This window comes from Pollicipes pollicipes, unplaced genomic scaffold, assembly GCF_011947565.3.
Source record: "Pollicipes pollicipes isolate AB1234 unplaced genomic scaffold, Ppol_2.1 Scaffold_4295;HRSCAF=5057_pilon_pilon_pilon, whole genome shotgun sequence".
NCBI lineage: Eukaryota > Metazoa > Arthropoda > Thecostraca > Pollicipedomorpha > Pollicipedidae > Pollicipes > Pollicipes pollicipes.
Window position 1 is genome coordinate 26,842,962 of NW_023596461.1, and position 14,443 is coordinate 26,857,404.

The 14,443-nt window shown below is 60.2% G+C and overlaps 1 protein-coding gene across 1 annotated transcript in view; it reads right to left on the bottom strand.

Annotated features, from left to right (window-relative positions):
* Positions 1 to 3,378: 3,378 nt before the first annotated feature.
* The window catches only part of LOC119096804 (insulin-like growth factor 2 mRNA-binding protein 2), a gene marked incomplete at its 3' end in the record, with an annotated part of 31,619 nt that continues 20,554 nt past the window's right edge, over positions 3,379 to 14,443 (bottom strand). Inside the window, exons 3-7 of the mRNA XM_037219748.1 lie at positions 11,704 to 11,973; positions 6,965 to 7,102; positions 5,697 to 5,813; positions 4,396 to 4,948; positions 3,379 to 3,681 (exon numbers count right to left, since the gene is read on the bottom strand). Of these exons, the coding sequence (XP_037075643.1) occupies positions 3,379 to 3,681; positions 4,396 to 4,948; positions 5,697 to 5,813; positions 6,965 to 7,102; positions 11,704 to 11,973 (1,381 nt within the window). The remainder of the gene's footprint in view (positions 3,682 to 4,395; positions 4,949 to 5,696; positions 5,814 to 6,964; positions 7,103 to 11,703; positions 11,974 to 14,443) is intronic.

A 14,443-nucleotide genomic window follows, 5' to 3' on the forward strand; every position in this document is an offset into this window, starting at 1 on the left:
TACCTGGGCCATCGATCGGTCACATGCCGGCCAAATAGGAAACTACACTCCTGCCTGGATACAGACCCCCATCCCCACCCCACCTCACCCCAACTTTGAAAGGAAAGTGGATCAAATTCGGAGACCCATTTGTTGGCGAATTTGGGGTGTCAAATTTGAACGGTTCATCTCTCATTGATCATTGGGCTCGAAGCTATGCCCCTGGATATAGGTTCAGATTTTTCAAATCATTTGGACATTTGTGTGAAGTTCAACCTTTAATAAGCCAGTTTTTAGCTGTGGTCATAATAATCATATGCAAAACAATTCAGCTGTTGGAACTAATTTTCGTTGTTTGCATGAATCAAATTTCCACTTTTTTACCTTTCTCCTGATTCGGTGAAATTTTTAATATGTCAATTAACACTACATTAAGCATGGAGGTTTTCCTATCAATAGTTCACTAAGGTTTGGCCTACTGTGCCAGGTGAATACGGATTGGATCAGCAATGGAGGAAATTCATGAACCTGTATTTAATCTGGGCACTTTCCTGCGGGATACTGTCTCACTCGGATCGAACAGAATGTGTCCGTTTCGTACTCCGGCCGGGGCCGTGACAACCCGCCTCCAGCACCTGGGCGGGGATGTGACGCAGCGACCTCGGGTGTGAGGAACGATAACTGGCATCGTTAGCCGGGAGAGTGATTAGGTGGGCCCAGGCGCGGGCCGGCACGCGGATAACACGGTAACGATCCGCCCAGTTTGGTGTCAGGCAAACGTACGAGCGGAGCGAACGGCATGAGGCGTGCTCACCACCCACTTCACTCCGCAAGTTTTGTTTCTCCACTTTTGTGAAAATGCCACTCAGCTTATGACGGTGAATAAGAGATCGACGAGAAGAGGTTTCGACGCCCAGGCCGGGTGCTCCTGTACCACGGAATGCAAACGGCCTCACTGTCCCGGCACGTGACCAACATTTGCAACGCATGTAACTACGTGAGGTCAGCTAATGTCTGAACACCTTGTGCTCAACGCTCCTCCAATTTGGAAGGCGCCCGGCTGGCGGCTGTCCTCGTCTCCTGAGCGGGGCCCCGGCGCGCGAGGCAGGGGTCAGTCCAGGCTCACCTGTACCGTTCGGACGTCGGGCGCCGATGGAGCGTGCTATTGGGAGGCGGTGCCGACGCCGGCACCGCTTCCTATTACTAGTGCCGGCGCAGAGTCAGAGGCGGGAGCCTGGACGGTGTACTAACAGTGGACCGTGCCCATTCATCCCCTCCCCCCCATACACACTCCCTTGAAAGCTATCAGAGAACCTGTATGACGCACGGAGAGTAGGCAATGAAGCAAGTCTTTTTTCTCCAGCCCTTGCGTTTTCCTCCACTTCTTGAGATTAATCCGTGGACTCCTCCACTTCCTGAATGCGCCATGGGCCACGGAGGATCATGACGTCTCCGCGAGCGTTGTGCTATTGTATCGGTACCCCCCCCCCCCCCCCTCAGAACGTGTCCCTAATGGAGTGTTCGAATGGTTCAGTAGCACCTGTCATTGCGGCCCACACTGGCTAGCACGTGAATGCAGCACTTGAATCGTTGCGCCATCCACATGATGCCCCCTCTCCGTGCGATGCTAAAGAAGCCCAGTCGATGCCCGCCCACGCCCATTCCCTGCAACAATGCCGCTTTAGCGATTACGTTAAATGCGCAAAATGCGTGGTTTCAAACCCGATGCTTGGTTCAACGTCCCAAGACCACATCAACCGTAATAATTTATTTGTCCAGGCAGAAACCAGAGCGCCACAGAGAAACACAGACGGTTACACAACTTCTAGGGTGTACGCACACGAATCGTATTGACGGCGGTCGCCACCACCCCTGCTTTTGGGCCTCTTGAATTAGATGCACGACTCGAGCCATGGAGGATCGTGACGCCTCTGCGAGCGTCATGCCATGGTACCGGCAATTGACAGTGCGCAGGCGTGCTCCGCGCGGTCGGCGCGCTCGGCTCGCCTATTGAGGTAGCAGCGCTGAGGTCTGGCTGGCTGTACGGTCCGCAGTGAGGGGAAGGAACGCCAGAGGGCGCGTGGGGCGGGGCGGCCGCCGGTCCGACCGGCGTCAGGCGGTGCCGACGCCGGCCAGGCGCGTTTGTACTGGTACACACTGGACTTGGGGCTAACCATCAGGGGAGCTAGTGGCAACCATTGGATAGCGACTTACGGATAGTCTAACAACTCAAATACCATAAACATAGGCACATGCACAGCAGTTGTGTATATGGATGGGCGGGGCGGGGCGGCGAGGCCGCCCGCACCCCTCCCGCACACCAACGGTTACCAGAGGGGCGCGCAGGGTGCGGGGAGCGCTAACGCCCTTCCGAACCCCGGCGCCCCAACACACCACGTAAGCAAAGAGTAACGGAAAACGGTGTACTGAATATGCTATGATACAGCGGCGGCGCGCGGCGGCCACCGCCGCGGCGCCCGCCCGGCAACGAACAGGACCTGAGTGAGGGGCGCCGGGCCGGGCCGGGCGGCGGCGCGGCCGCGCGCCTCCTCCAGGCGGCGTGCCCGACCGCCGGGCGAGGTAGCGGGCAGTCCTGCGCCTCGGGCCGGCGCCGGTCCGGTGCCGTCCGGTCCGGTCCGGCCGGCTCCGACGGCGTCTCTCCTCCTGAGCGAGGCCCGGCGGTCGCGGCGCGCGAGGTAGGGGTCAGTCCGGGTCAATCTGTCCTGTCCGGGCGGCGGCGGCGGGCGCCGGTGGAGTGTGCGGCCGGCTATGGGGGAGGGGGCGCAGAGTCGGGGGCGGGAGCCCGGTTGGCGCTCCCCAGTAGGACGTCCTTCTTGCTTTCTCTCTCTTCCTCTCACTTCTTCTGTCCTCACTCTCTCCTAGGCCTCCGTCCGGCGGGGCCGCGCTCACACCCCGCGACCCCGCCGGACCACAAAGCGACAGCATCGTCACTCGCGCGAGCAGTTTTCGCTCTCCGCATATAAAATTCAACAAAAATTTCATTAACACATATAAAAAATAAACAATTTACTCACTAGACATATAAAAGACATCGATTCCCCCGCACACCTCGCGGCCCGTGTCGCCAGGTGGGCGTCGGCACGGCGTGGAGCGGGACGCCGGCGGCTGAGCCGGCGCCCGCGGCCGGGGTGCGGCCCGGCTGGCCGGACGCCGCTCGGCCGGCCACGTTACGGCGCGGCCGGCCCTGCGGCGTCACCTACAGAGAGAGCGGGGCGCGGAGACGAATGGCTGAGAGGAGGTCGGGCAGCGGTTGGGTCCAGGCGGTTGGTCAGAAGCGGGCGGTGGTGGCGGCGGCGGCGGCGGGGGCGCCGCTCACACGAGCGGCGGCGGCGGCGGCGGAGCGTCGGGCGAACCGGCGGCGGCGCGCGGCGGCGGCCGGCCGGCCGGCGGCGCGCCCTGCGACACGAGCGCCCGAATCCGCCGCTGCGCCGACTGCACCGAGTAGAACGGCCCCACCATGTGCACGACCGTCTCCTCTGGCGCCAGGCCGTCCTCAGGCGGCTGCGGCAGCTTTATCACGGTGCCGGTGGAGCGCTGCAGCTCGCGCACGTTCTGGCCCTTCTTGCCGATGATGCGGCCCACCTGGGCGCTGGGCACGGCCATCTCCACCGGCAGGCGGACGTCCTCGATGCCAGCGCCGTACCCTTCCTCCCGCATCTTGTCGAATATCAAAAACTGGGCCTGCGGGCGGCGCGCGGTGTCAGTATACGCGACCGCGTCGCTTCGCAGCAGTCTCGGGTTCGAGGCCGTTCGAAGCACCGGTCCACGTGGCACAAAACTCCCACTGGTGTCACGGCATGCAGCGAGTCGAGTCCGCTGGAGACACGGCAGCTATTGGGCGACAAATGCAACCCTGTTCATATCGAGGGAAAGTGTGTGATCGCGTGCACGACGCGCGCATCGTACGGATCGGAAGCCAGCCGACTATTCAACAGGAAGTGGAGTGTTCGCTGGCGTTTACCTGCAGCCGTAGCACACACAACCTAGGTCAACTTTCCTTTCCATACCCCATCTCGGCCTCAATAGTATGACCTCAGCCCGAGCCACATGCGTCAGAACAATCCAGAGACGGCCGTCGACCCAGTCACGTATGATCAGTATTCTCACGGACCGTACTTCACGACTGGACTATTATGGACGCGAGACGGTGAGCGATGAACGCCATAGAGTCTGCCAACGGCGCGAGGGTATCGACCGTACCATCCGCTCACCCCGGCCCGGCACGTGCGCAGCCGGCTCGGACACCGGCTCCCGCCGTCAAGTGCGCCACTGCCGGACACCTGGAGGGGCAGGCGCACAGGTGCTGGGACAGATGTGCACCTGACCGCCCGCTCTTCCCCGCGCGCCACCGACAGCGCAGGTACCCCGGGCCGCCACCCCCCCGCCCGCCCTCACCTTCCACTGAGCCTCGGGCGTGCCGAAGATGGTGACCTTGCGCTCAGCCATGGGCTCCATGAGCGGCACCTTGTGGCCCTCAGGCCCCTCGCCGCCGGGCGAGTCGCGGCCGGCCGGTCCGGCCAGCGGCTCCTCCTCCTGCTGGCCAATCTTGACCGAGGCGCCCGAGAAGCGGATGATGTTGCGGATGTAGTTGCCCTTGCGGCCGATGATGGCGCCGACGGCGGCGCTCGGCACGTACATGTAGACAGTCTCGGAGAGCGGCTGGCCCGGCTGACCGGGGGTCGGGCTCGGGTAGATGGGCGGGTAGCTGGCCGGCCCGGCGCCGTACAGGCCCTGGCCGCCGCGGCTAAAGCCCAGCCCGATGGTGGACATCATGGCCATCGGGTGCAGGCCCGGGTACATGATGGACTGCGGCGCCAGCGCCTGCAGGTCGTTCTCGTAGCTCTGGCGCAGCTTGGCCACCACCATGCGCTCGGCCTCCGACATGCCGTCCAGGCCGCCCTTGATCGTGATGGTCCGCTCCAGGTTGAAGCTGTTGATGTCGGCCACACTGCCGGCGCATGGACGCGGTGTTGGCGGCAGTAAGGCACTGCGGCCATTATCTACTACATGCAGACGGACGTGTGCCAATACGATTACAGAGCTAGTCCTCAGTGATATGTTTGTTGTATCGATGCTCAGCAGTGCCTTTGTCATACAACACGGAGCATACCCACTCTTGAGTCATTGTCCTGATAAGCCGATGTTCTGGGCATGACTCAGCGCGGCGATCGGGCTCCCGCGCCAAACATGTAAAACTTCTGCACACAGGCACGAGGAGGACATTCAGACCTTGACAGGCAGTGAGGGATGTTCTCCAAGCCTGTGCTCTAAACAGTTCTTCATTTCAGTGATCCCAGCGATCGCTCGAGATTAACTGCAAAGCAGATGTCCTAAAGCCCCCGGTCAGCCCGCGGCACCTCAAAAACCAAAGCACCGCGCGTGGAGGGCGTCACGTGCGGCGCACGCGCCCCGAACTCGTACAAAATCAATCTAACCCCTGTCAGTCTTTTCGTGTTTGGATTAGAGACTTGCAAAACTTAAGGGGTGATAACACAGCACACTGAGCACTTCATCCCTAAAAACGGACAGCATCACGGCCCCAGAGCACCAACATGACGCCTATGTCACATCAGCATTACCACCATCAACAGTGGTGACGAGACATCATTAGCACACATAAGCCTCCATTGATAGGCGAGGCAACCCTTTAAAGGGAGCGCCAAAACAGGTATTCTCGTAACGTGCCGAGTCCTCACCTGGATACCGTTATCTTTGTGTCCGTCTCCTCCATCACACGTTTGATCACATTGCCGCCTTTGCCGATGATCCGGCCTATCAGGTTGTTGTGGGCCAATATTTTCAGCGGGACCTCACTGTAAGGGGAAAAAGCGGACACCCACATTATAAAGCATTCACATTGTTGACGTCACGTCACGTCACGTCTGCACGACACGTCAAGGGGCTAATTGAGCTAAGGTGAACACGGAATTATTTCTTCATCACATAACGGCATTAGCTACTTATACAACTACCAAGACGGATAAGCAACGGCGAGGATTCCTTCACAACATGAAACAGTCGCAGTCCTCACATTTCAGGCGTACTTGCGATGCTACAAACGCTGATAAATCCAATATCTGCTACAGAATGTGTCCAAAGCGAATAAAGTTGGACGCAACAGTCAAGCTGGCCCCGGCAATAATATCAAACACAAGTCAGCATTTCTAGGCATCGGCTCAAAAGGACCGCAAACGGGACAACCTGGCACTGTGGGTTACCAACCGACACCAACATACAATATGCAGCACTTCCAAATATCTCATTAGTGGAAAACAACGGTGCGTTCAAATATTGCGCTGCTCCTAGTAAAGCCACAATCGAATGCGGCGCAGCAAAGCAGCCCTAACGCGCAGCGGAATCCGGTCGAGTGGCTTTCCTCCGCTGTCAGAAAAATCTGCTTCGTGTAAGACCGTTTTGCACGGAACAACGTCGCACTAAAAAATATGGTGAGCGTAGTACCTTTAGCCGGAAACGTCTGCTCACATAGATCCCACAACTCGTTCAAAGCATTGCACTTGGCCGAAAGCCTTACAATAACGCGGTGCAGGCACGCTAGCACAGTTATAGAGGTTATCTGAAGACCGCCTGCATGGAAGAACATCACATTTGGTGGGCCCTGATGCACGTAATAGTTCTACACAGGATACAAGTCAATAACTGGGTCACAATGAGCTTGAAAAGGCGATATTTTCAAGTTTCATTTTTCTTTTCTTGTATTTCCGGGGCATCGTCAACAATTTAATGGGTCCATAAACTGTTCGATATGCCTACGACCATAAGGACGATAGTGCCTCTTCTTGTGGGAGGCTACGGGTGCGCCGTGCCCATGATTTATCTGCCGTATTGCGCAACATCTACTTTCAGACAAGCATCCGCCCTCAACACCCCCTCCCCCCCGCCCGCTGCCACTCCGTCAGCCCCTGCCTTGGAGCACGGGGCGATACCGACCACGGCTTCCACTCACCCCTTGTTTGTATTGGCTGCCTCCTGCATCATGACTTCAATGATTTTCTTGCACGCGTTATCACAGTTCTCGGGGTTACCGTATATGGTGATGGCCTTCTCCAATGAGCCAGTGTTGTCCTTCCTGTGCACGTCGACCCTGCGACAGACATGGCGCCGCGGTCAGCACTGGTGACGTCACTGGCCCACGCACGCGGTACAGACCGCGTCCTGCCCGTGCACACGGTACGGATCGCGTCCCGCCCGCGCAAACGGCACATATCGGGTCCTGCCCGTGCACGCGGTACAGATCGTGTCATATCTGTGCACACGGCACAGATCGTGTCTCGGCTCGCGCACACGAAACGGATCGTGTCCTCCAAAGCCCGTGTCGACCGCGGCACAACACGGACCCGACGCAGTTCTTCACGGAATCGAAGTAGGCAACTCATGAAACAAGCGGACGGCGATCAGGAACTGGTGACGTTTCTGAGCAACGCATACTGCGCAACAACCGTCCGCGAAGCGCACAAATCGCCGATCTACCGAGCGCTCAGTCTATGGCGGCACATGGTTCGACCAACATCGCAATTTCTCAGGCATCATTGGTCATGTCAATCAGCCACCAAGTGTGAGCAGGTCACATTATGAGTCGTAACTGGTTTCTGATAAAAGCGATCGATCACGCACAGGGGTCCATGTTCGGTGAAATTTGCGGAATGCAATGCATTACTAACCAGGGCGTTCGCGGGTTCACGGACGGGGAGGTGGTGCCACCGTGTTCAGTGACAGCGCCGAGTTTCCACCGCAAGAACATGCCCCCATTGCCCCACCCTGTGTAACCAAAAGCTGCAGAGCGACATCACACATACTTTTCATGGTAGCGAGCGATGCAAGAAGCCAACACGGCGCCAGTTTTTCCGGCGGTTTTACTAGTGCAGTGAGGAATATGGCAAACTTACAAGGTCCGGCCCAGTCGTCGTGCTTTCTAGGAGCTAATGTATGCGCAATCACTATATGCAGTTTCACGCCGTGTTCAGCAACAGGAAGCGTAACTCACAAAGTGAGTGTGCCGGCTCTAGGTCATAGTTAAAAAATATACTTGTGTAGAGCGTCACGAATACCTGTGTCGCATAATCGCACTAAGTGTCGCTGCAGCACCACGGTGAAATCAGCACACGAATTTACAAGTGGTTGAGTTCAAATTACTCAGTTACATTTCGACACTGCACTACACTCCTTTCTTTTTCTGTAGCCGAGGCCTAATTTCTGAAATAGGCGATCTTGGTTGGTGCCTATAATACATTCAAGTGAGATATTCATCGTAGTCTCTACCACTGTGCACGAGGATTTCACTTTAATCTACTTCAAAATAGGGGGTGAAAATTGGCACGATTAGAGAAAAAGCGGCCTGCAAACACCAACAATTAGGCCCTTTGTACACCTCAAGCTGTGGCGGTCAGGATGTATTCCGCCAGGAACTATTATCATGTATTTATGTGTATGCATTATGGGTATAGATGACGTCAGTAAAAATGAACGTTTGTGATTGGTACGGTGGGCGGCGTAAGCCACTTAGTGAGAAGAGCATCGGTGGAGGTTTGAAAACGTCCGTCAACGGAGCACGGGAGTCTGCGGTGCATACCTGCTTTGTAAACACAACTTTGCAACAAGCGAAGCATCCAGGTAAACAAAGTTTCCCGAGCCAAAAGCGCACTTCGAAAACCCATTGTGCTTAACCCACAGGGGAGAACTCAAAGTCATGGGATGACGATTGGTTGCATTCGCTTGGCAATGGTCTCAAATCTGTCTATATTTTTGCTTAGATACAGCTTTCATGACATTTATTGCATTTAGGTCGACGACTGCAATCAGGACACTTCATAATGCATAGGTTAGGAACAGTGAAGTAAACGAAAGTGATGAGCGTGGAGTCCAATGAAATTCCTTCCGTCGGACCGGCTAATTCAAATACAATTTTTCGTCTTTTCGTAAGGATTTCGAGAACGTGGATATTTCCATCCTTACACCAGAAATGCAAAATATCTTTGTCGAGGAAGAACTCCTTGAATGGTGAGAGAGCGGACTGTCGCACTGAGAAGGGTGCGGGCTGCTTCATGCAGTCAGTCACGCGCGTTCGAACGCATAACATCAATCTTCCCGCTTGGAGGATACTTTTTAAGTGGTCGCGTAGGAATTCCAAAACCAGAGCAGAAGCAAACGTAAAATTTCTCGCGCTTCCTGTGTGTGAATGTGCCATGTCGTCTACGCAACACCCGGATATCTCAGCCCTGTGTGACTCGTAGGTACGCAGTAGTCAATCGGGAGGAGGCCTGTGTCATCCTCCCCGAAACCGGTCTCGAACAGCAGCCGCGACCAAAACATTCGCAACATAACTCAAGCTGACCTCGTTTCGCACGCAGCTCTTCGCAGAGCCGGTAAGAATCGGACGGAGGGCCAGGTCAGGTTACCGCACGTGCCACTAGTCCTGCTCACTGAAGCTTCCGGCTTGCTTAAGCTTTCTTGGAAAGCTGTAACTCTTCTCACCCATCCCGACCCGATACATCTTTCTTTCGCAGTTGGAGCGGGGTGAGTACCAAAAGAAGAACGCCGCGCTACGGCGCCATCAAGCATAGGTCCGAACGATCGCTGCCGCCCTGGGTGGCCGCCTCGGACACACCGCCAGCGAGCACCGCAGCCACACGCGTGGGGCGCGCTGCGGACGGGGCCGCCTCTGGCTACTCGGCCGGCGGTTCAGCCCCTGCCGCGCGCCCGCAGCCGTGCCGTGCCGTCCAGTAGCCGCACCGCTCGCCGAAGCATCCCGAAACCACGTCCACGTCTGACGCACGGTTGACGTCGTTTGCCTGCTGTACAGTGGTGTGACCTCCTCCCGACACGGACGGGCTGACTGAAGCCCGCCGTCGCGGCATCACCACCCGGCGCGGGCGGGTCTGCCGCTAGGCCGGACGGCACTGCCTTCCTCTCGCGTACGCGGTGCGAGCTACCGCGGCACGCGTCACATGTTACCACCGCGTGGCGTCGACTCTACGAGCCTGCGTAGTGTGACGCGCACCTACCACGGCACGAGAGACGCCAGACTGTATAGCATTCGTGTGACATGACGCTGCTTTCACCTACTACGGACACACGAACGGGTTCACTTTACATGGCGCGAGTGCCCTGCGTGGTCTGGCGCATGGCGTTTCTCGCAGAGAGCGGGCCATCTAAGCGATCTGGCGTATGGCGTTGCGATCACAGAGCGCGGGTGATCTGGGTGATATGACGGATGGTGTCACGCTCCCAACGGCGCGAGTAACCCCCATGCCGGAACGATATTAACATATATACACACATATATATTTATATATATATATATATATATATACATATATACTGCCCTGGCCTGGCGAGCTCCTCAGGTGTGTGCTCGCCAGGCCTCCCATCGGCTCTACGTACGTACCGGGCTGGACAAGGCTCAGAAGCTCACTATCCCACCAGACATGCTGCGCGTTTCTGTGCCAATGGCTTCCACACGGCGCTGGGCAATCACATGCCGCACGTACCGCTACGATATTCCCAACGGCGGGTGCCAACGTCTTCAGCTGGTATTTGCTGTTTGATATTCGTTGCTCTGAGTCACCTGGACCAACTTTTGAGTCTCTCTCCGCCTCCATTCACATTGACACCCAGCATTCTGGCGCCGTTCAGTCTTGTTCAGCTTTACCCCACCTATCCAGAAACTTGTCCCTCGGCACACGGCTGGCACAGCTGACCGCAAGGAGACCCGCGGGCTTCCGGCATAGTGGGAAACAGGCAGTCCTGGTCGGCATCGCAGCCACGTCCGCCCTCCCAGCAACGAGTCAGATGATCACCCTGTCAAAACGCCATACCTCCCCAACTCACCCCGCTGCTAGCAACGCAGGGCGGAACCCCGCTGGTGACATGACCGGTCATCAGGCAGAGAATACATCACTGGTCGCCCACGCTCCGCAAATCCCACAGGAACGAACTAGTATTCCCCGTATTAGTCACACGCTAAGCATACGCTCATTGTGACTGATAACGACAACTGGGGCTGCGGGGCGCGCCGATGACCCGTCATTTTACGCGGACTCATCGCGACTGGGCACCGCTGGCTGCCATCGGTGACCTGTATGCGTCAGCCGGCCAAAGCGCCAAGGCCATCAGGCCAAGGACAGGTCACCAGCCGCCCATGCCCCGCAACACACGAAGCACGGCACATTACTACATCAGCCGCACGTGTCGCACCCGCTTGTTCCGACTGAGCGGCGCGGCAACGACCAGATGCAATGGGCTGCTGACCGTCAGGCGGAGCGTGTCCTAGACAGTGAGGGAGGGCGACACTGAGTCACACACGCTCCCACTCTCGGGTTAATGCCCGGGCACGGCGGTGCACGACGCCGTTCCATCTGTACCCGCCCCTGCACTGCAGGGAGGACACCCACTCCAACAGTACCAGGAAGCCGCTGAGCAAGGGTGACGCGGCAAGCCAGCAATATCACGCCCCAGTCGCGACGCGATTAATCCATCGCGACTTGGTCATCGCAGGCAGTATCTGACCGCGTCGGACGAGATCATACCCGGATCAAAGGCCGTCGCGATTTCAACGGCAGGCGACGCGGGCCCTCCATCTGACCTGCCCGCCAGTCTCGCCTCACCTGGCGCGGGTGCTCTGCCTGATCTGCCAGTCTCCCCTCATCTGGCGCGGGTGCTCTGCCTGATCTGCCAGTCTCCCCTCACCTGGCGCGGGTGCTCTGCGTGATCTGGCGGATGGTGTTGCCCTGGCGGCCGATGATGGCTCCCACCATCTCGCTGTTGACCAGGATGCGCAGCGGGAAGTCAGCCTGCGGCGCCGGTTGGCCGGACAGGCCGCCGAACGGCATGCCCGGCCGGCCGTTAGGCCGCGGCCGCGGCGGCCGGCCACCGCCCAGACCGTCCAGAGACTGGCCGCCGCCGCCGCCGCCGCCGCCGCCGTTGCTCACGCCGTGGTCGTTCATCTGATTCACGGCCCTGCCGAGGGGACGGACGGGTCAGCCGAGGTGCGCTGCCTCGCTGTGAGAGGGGACAGGGAGGAGGCTGCGGCCGAGGGGACGGACGGGTCAGCCGGGATGTGTCGCCTCGCTGTGGGAGGGGGACAGGGATGGGCTGCGGCCGAGTGGACGGACGGATCAGCCGGGATGCGTCGCCTCGCTGTGGGAGGGGAGAGGGAGGGGGGGGGGGGGGGGCTGCTGCGGCCGGGCGGTCACAGCGAGCCGCTGCTGGACGCGCCCCGGTCATCAGTAGGAGCCAGCGCTTGAGGGGATTCCGACTGATACCACCAGGCGCCGGCCGCCGAGTGTATGGGGGGGAGAGGGGGGGGGGGGGGTCGCACACAGACGACCACGACGGCGACGCCGCCCTGGTGGCATGCAACAGGACGATCGCCTGCCGTAGGCTCGGAGGCCGGCTCGCCCCACCAAATCTTCGCCGCAGATTCGCCATTCGGCAGGTTTTTACCCCACTCCCGGCCGGAGCGGCCAACGGACCCCGCGAGCCGACCACCCTCCAAACACGCCGACAAAGTAGCACGGCAACAGCCTGCGTTTCCTCACGGGCGACGCGAAGGACGTGCGGCATACACAAACACGGTGGCACGCACGCTGGCCGGCGCGCGATCAGCCGCCCTCCTCGGCCGAGCGCCTCCGGCGACGCCTGCAGCCGGCCGCTGGCAGCAAGCCGTCGACTACGGCCGCACGTGACCGCCGGACCGAGTGTCGTGACGCCGTGCACTCGGCGGCCACGGCGACGCGGCACGGCACAGCGGCGGGCCGGCCGCCGTGGTCGATAGCGGCGCGGCCGTGCGAAGCAGCGCCGTCCCAGTTTCGGCCGCCTGTTATCAGGGTGGCCGGACCGGTGACCGGGCGGCCCGGCGGCCGTCGCCGCCGCTGCAGCGCGGCCGGCGGCGCCCGGCCGGCCGACCAATCAGGGCGAGGGCCGTGCGGCCGCTGACGGCCCACCCGTCACGGACACCGGCGCGCCGCTGGCGCTGCCTGCCAACCCCCGGCCGACGGCCGACGGCCAACCCACGCAGCACCCGGCACCCGGCGGCCGGCGACGAGCAGAGACGCTGCCGAGGTGTCCCCGCCCCCTCCTGCCGCCGCCGTTTTTGCCCGTCGGTCGCGATGGCGGTCGCGCGGCTTCATTTGCGGCTGATTCGCCAGGGGCGGTCCCAGGGGAAGCGCGATGTACGCCGTCCAGGAACTGGCCACGTGCAAGCGCGCACAGCCGGGCGTTGACCGCGTGCACTTGATGGCCTTCTCAGCTCTTGCTCAGCTGCATTGTCACAGTGACTCCCACGAATCTGGTATGACGGCTCTCCCGTCCGCGACAACTTCCGGAACCTACATCTGCCCCTGTCAAAACCACTGATAGGCCTCATCCCCGAAGCGACCGGCGTGGGCCCCGAATTGGCTCGGCAACCCGACCAGCCAGCCCGCCCCGGCCCCGCCAGCGACCCCAGGAGAGCCTCTCCCACACACGCACACCATCCAGATACTCCGGGCGATGACACCGCTTCCCGGGTGGGGTAAAGCGCGGGGAGCGGGAAGCACCGCCTTCTCCAGCTGCGTCCGGTCGGAAAAGGAAACCGCCGACGATGCACGTACCTGCCGCCGGCCGTCCTATCCCCGTGTCCTCCGTCCCCAGCAGCGCCGGCCCGCCCGCGTCACCGCCAGGCTGTCAATGGGCCTGTGGCGCAGGCCGCCAACAGCTGACTACTGCGCCGAACAAGTCGCACGCGCCAGCTGATGCGCGGCGCCGCACAGTGGGCAGAGCGCGACGGTCGTCGCCGGCAAGGGCCCGGCGGCGTCGGTCACCCGGCTGCGACCGTGTCGCCGCGCCGACCCCTCGCAAAGTCCTCGGCCCGCGCCGGCCGCGTCTCGTCGATGACCGGCGGCGGCGTTTGCCGCCCGGATCGGGGCGCCGTCGTCGGCCGACGCGACACGGCCTGCCACCTGGCGGGCAGCCGGCGAAGCGCGCCCGGCAGGCGGCCGTCGAGGCCACGCCTCTGCGGCCGCCCGGTAAAAAGTGGGCAGGTGCCCGGCCCGGCCGGCGACGGCAGCGCAACCTGGCCGACCGGCCCCGCTGATCAATATCGGCCGGTGAGACGACGAGGACTCCGACGCCGCCGCACGTGGGTGCCTGCTGGCCCGGCCGATTGGCGCCGGTTCGGCGCTGCCGCGCGCCGCCATCGGATGGCCACGAGCGACGTCGTCGGTTACGCCGCAATGACCTCTGCCAAGGTGTCAGTTTGGCCAGCGGCGTATTCAGGGGGGGGGGGGGGCACTGGGACCACGCGACTCCCTCATCAATCTTTGACGGGGGGCATCATAGCATTTGTACGTATGTGAACAGATTACGCTAACCACGAGTGCCCGACGGCGAACGGCGAGGAATGAGGTGTACAAGTACCACCACGCTGTACCTACCACAAATTTAGTTT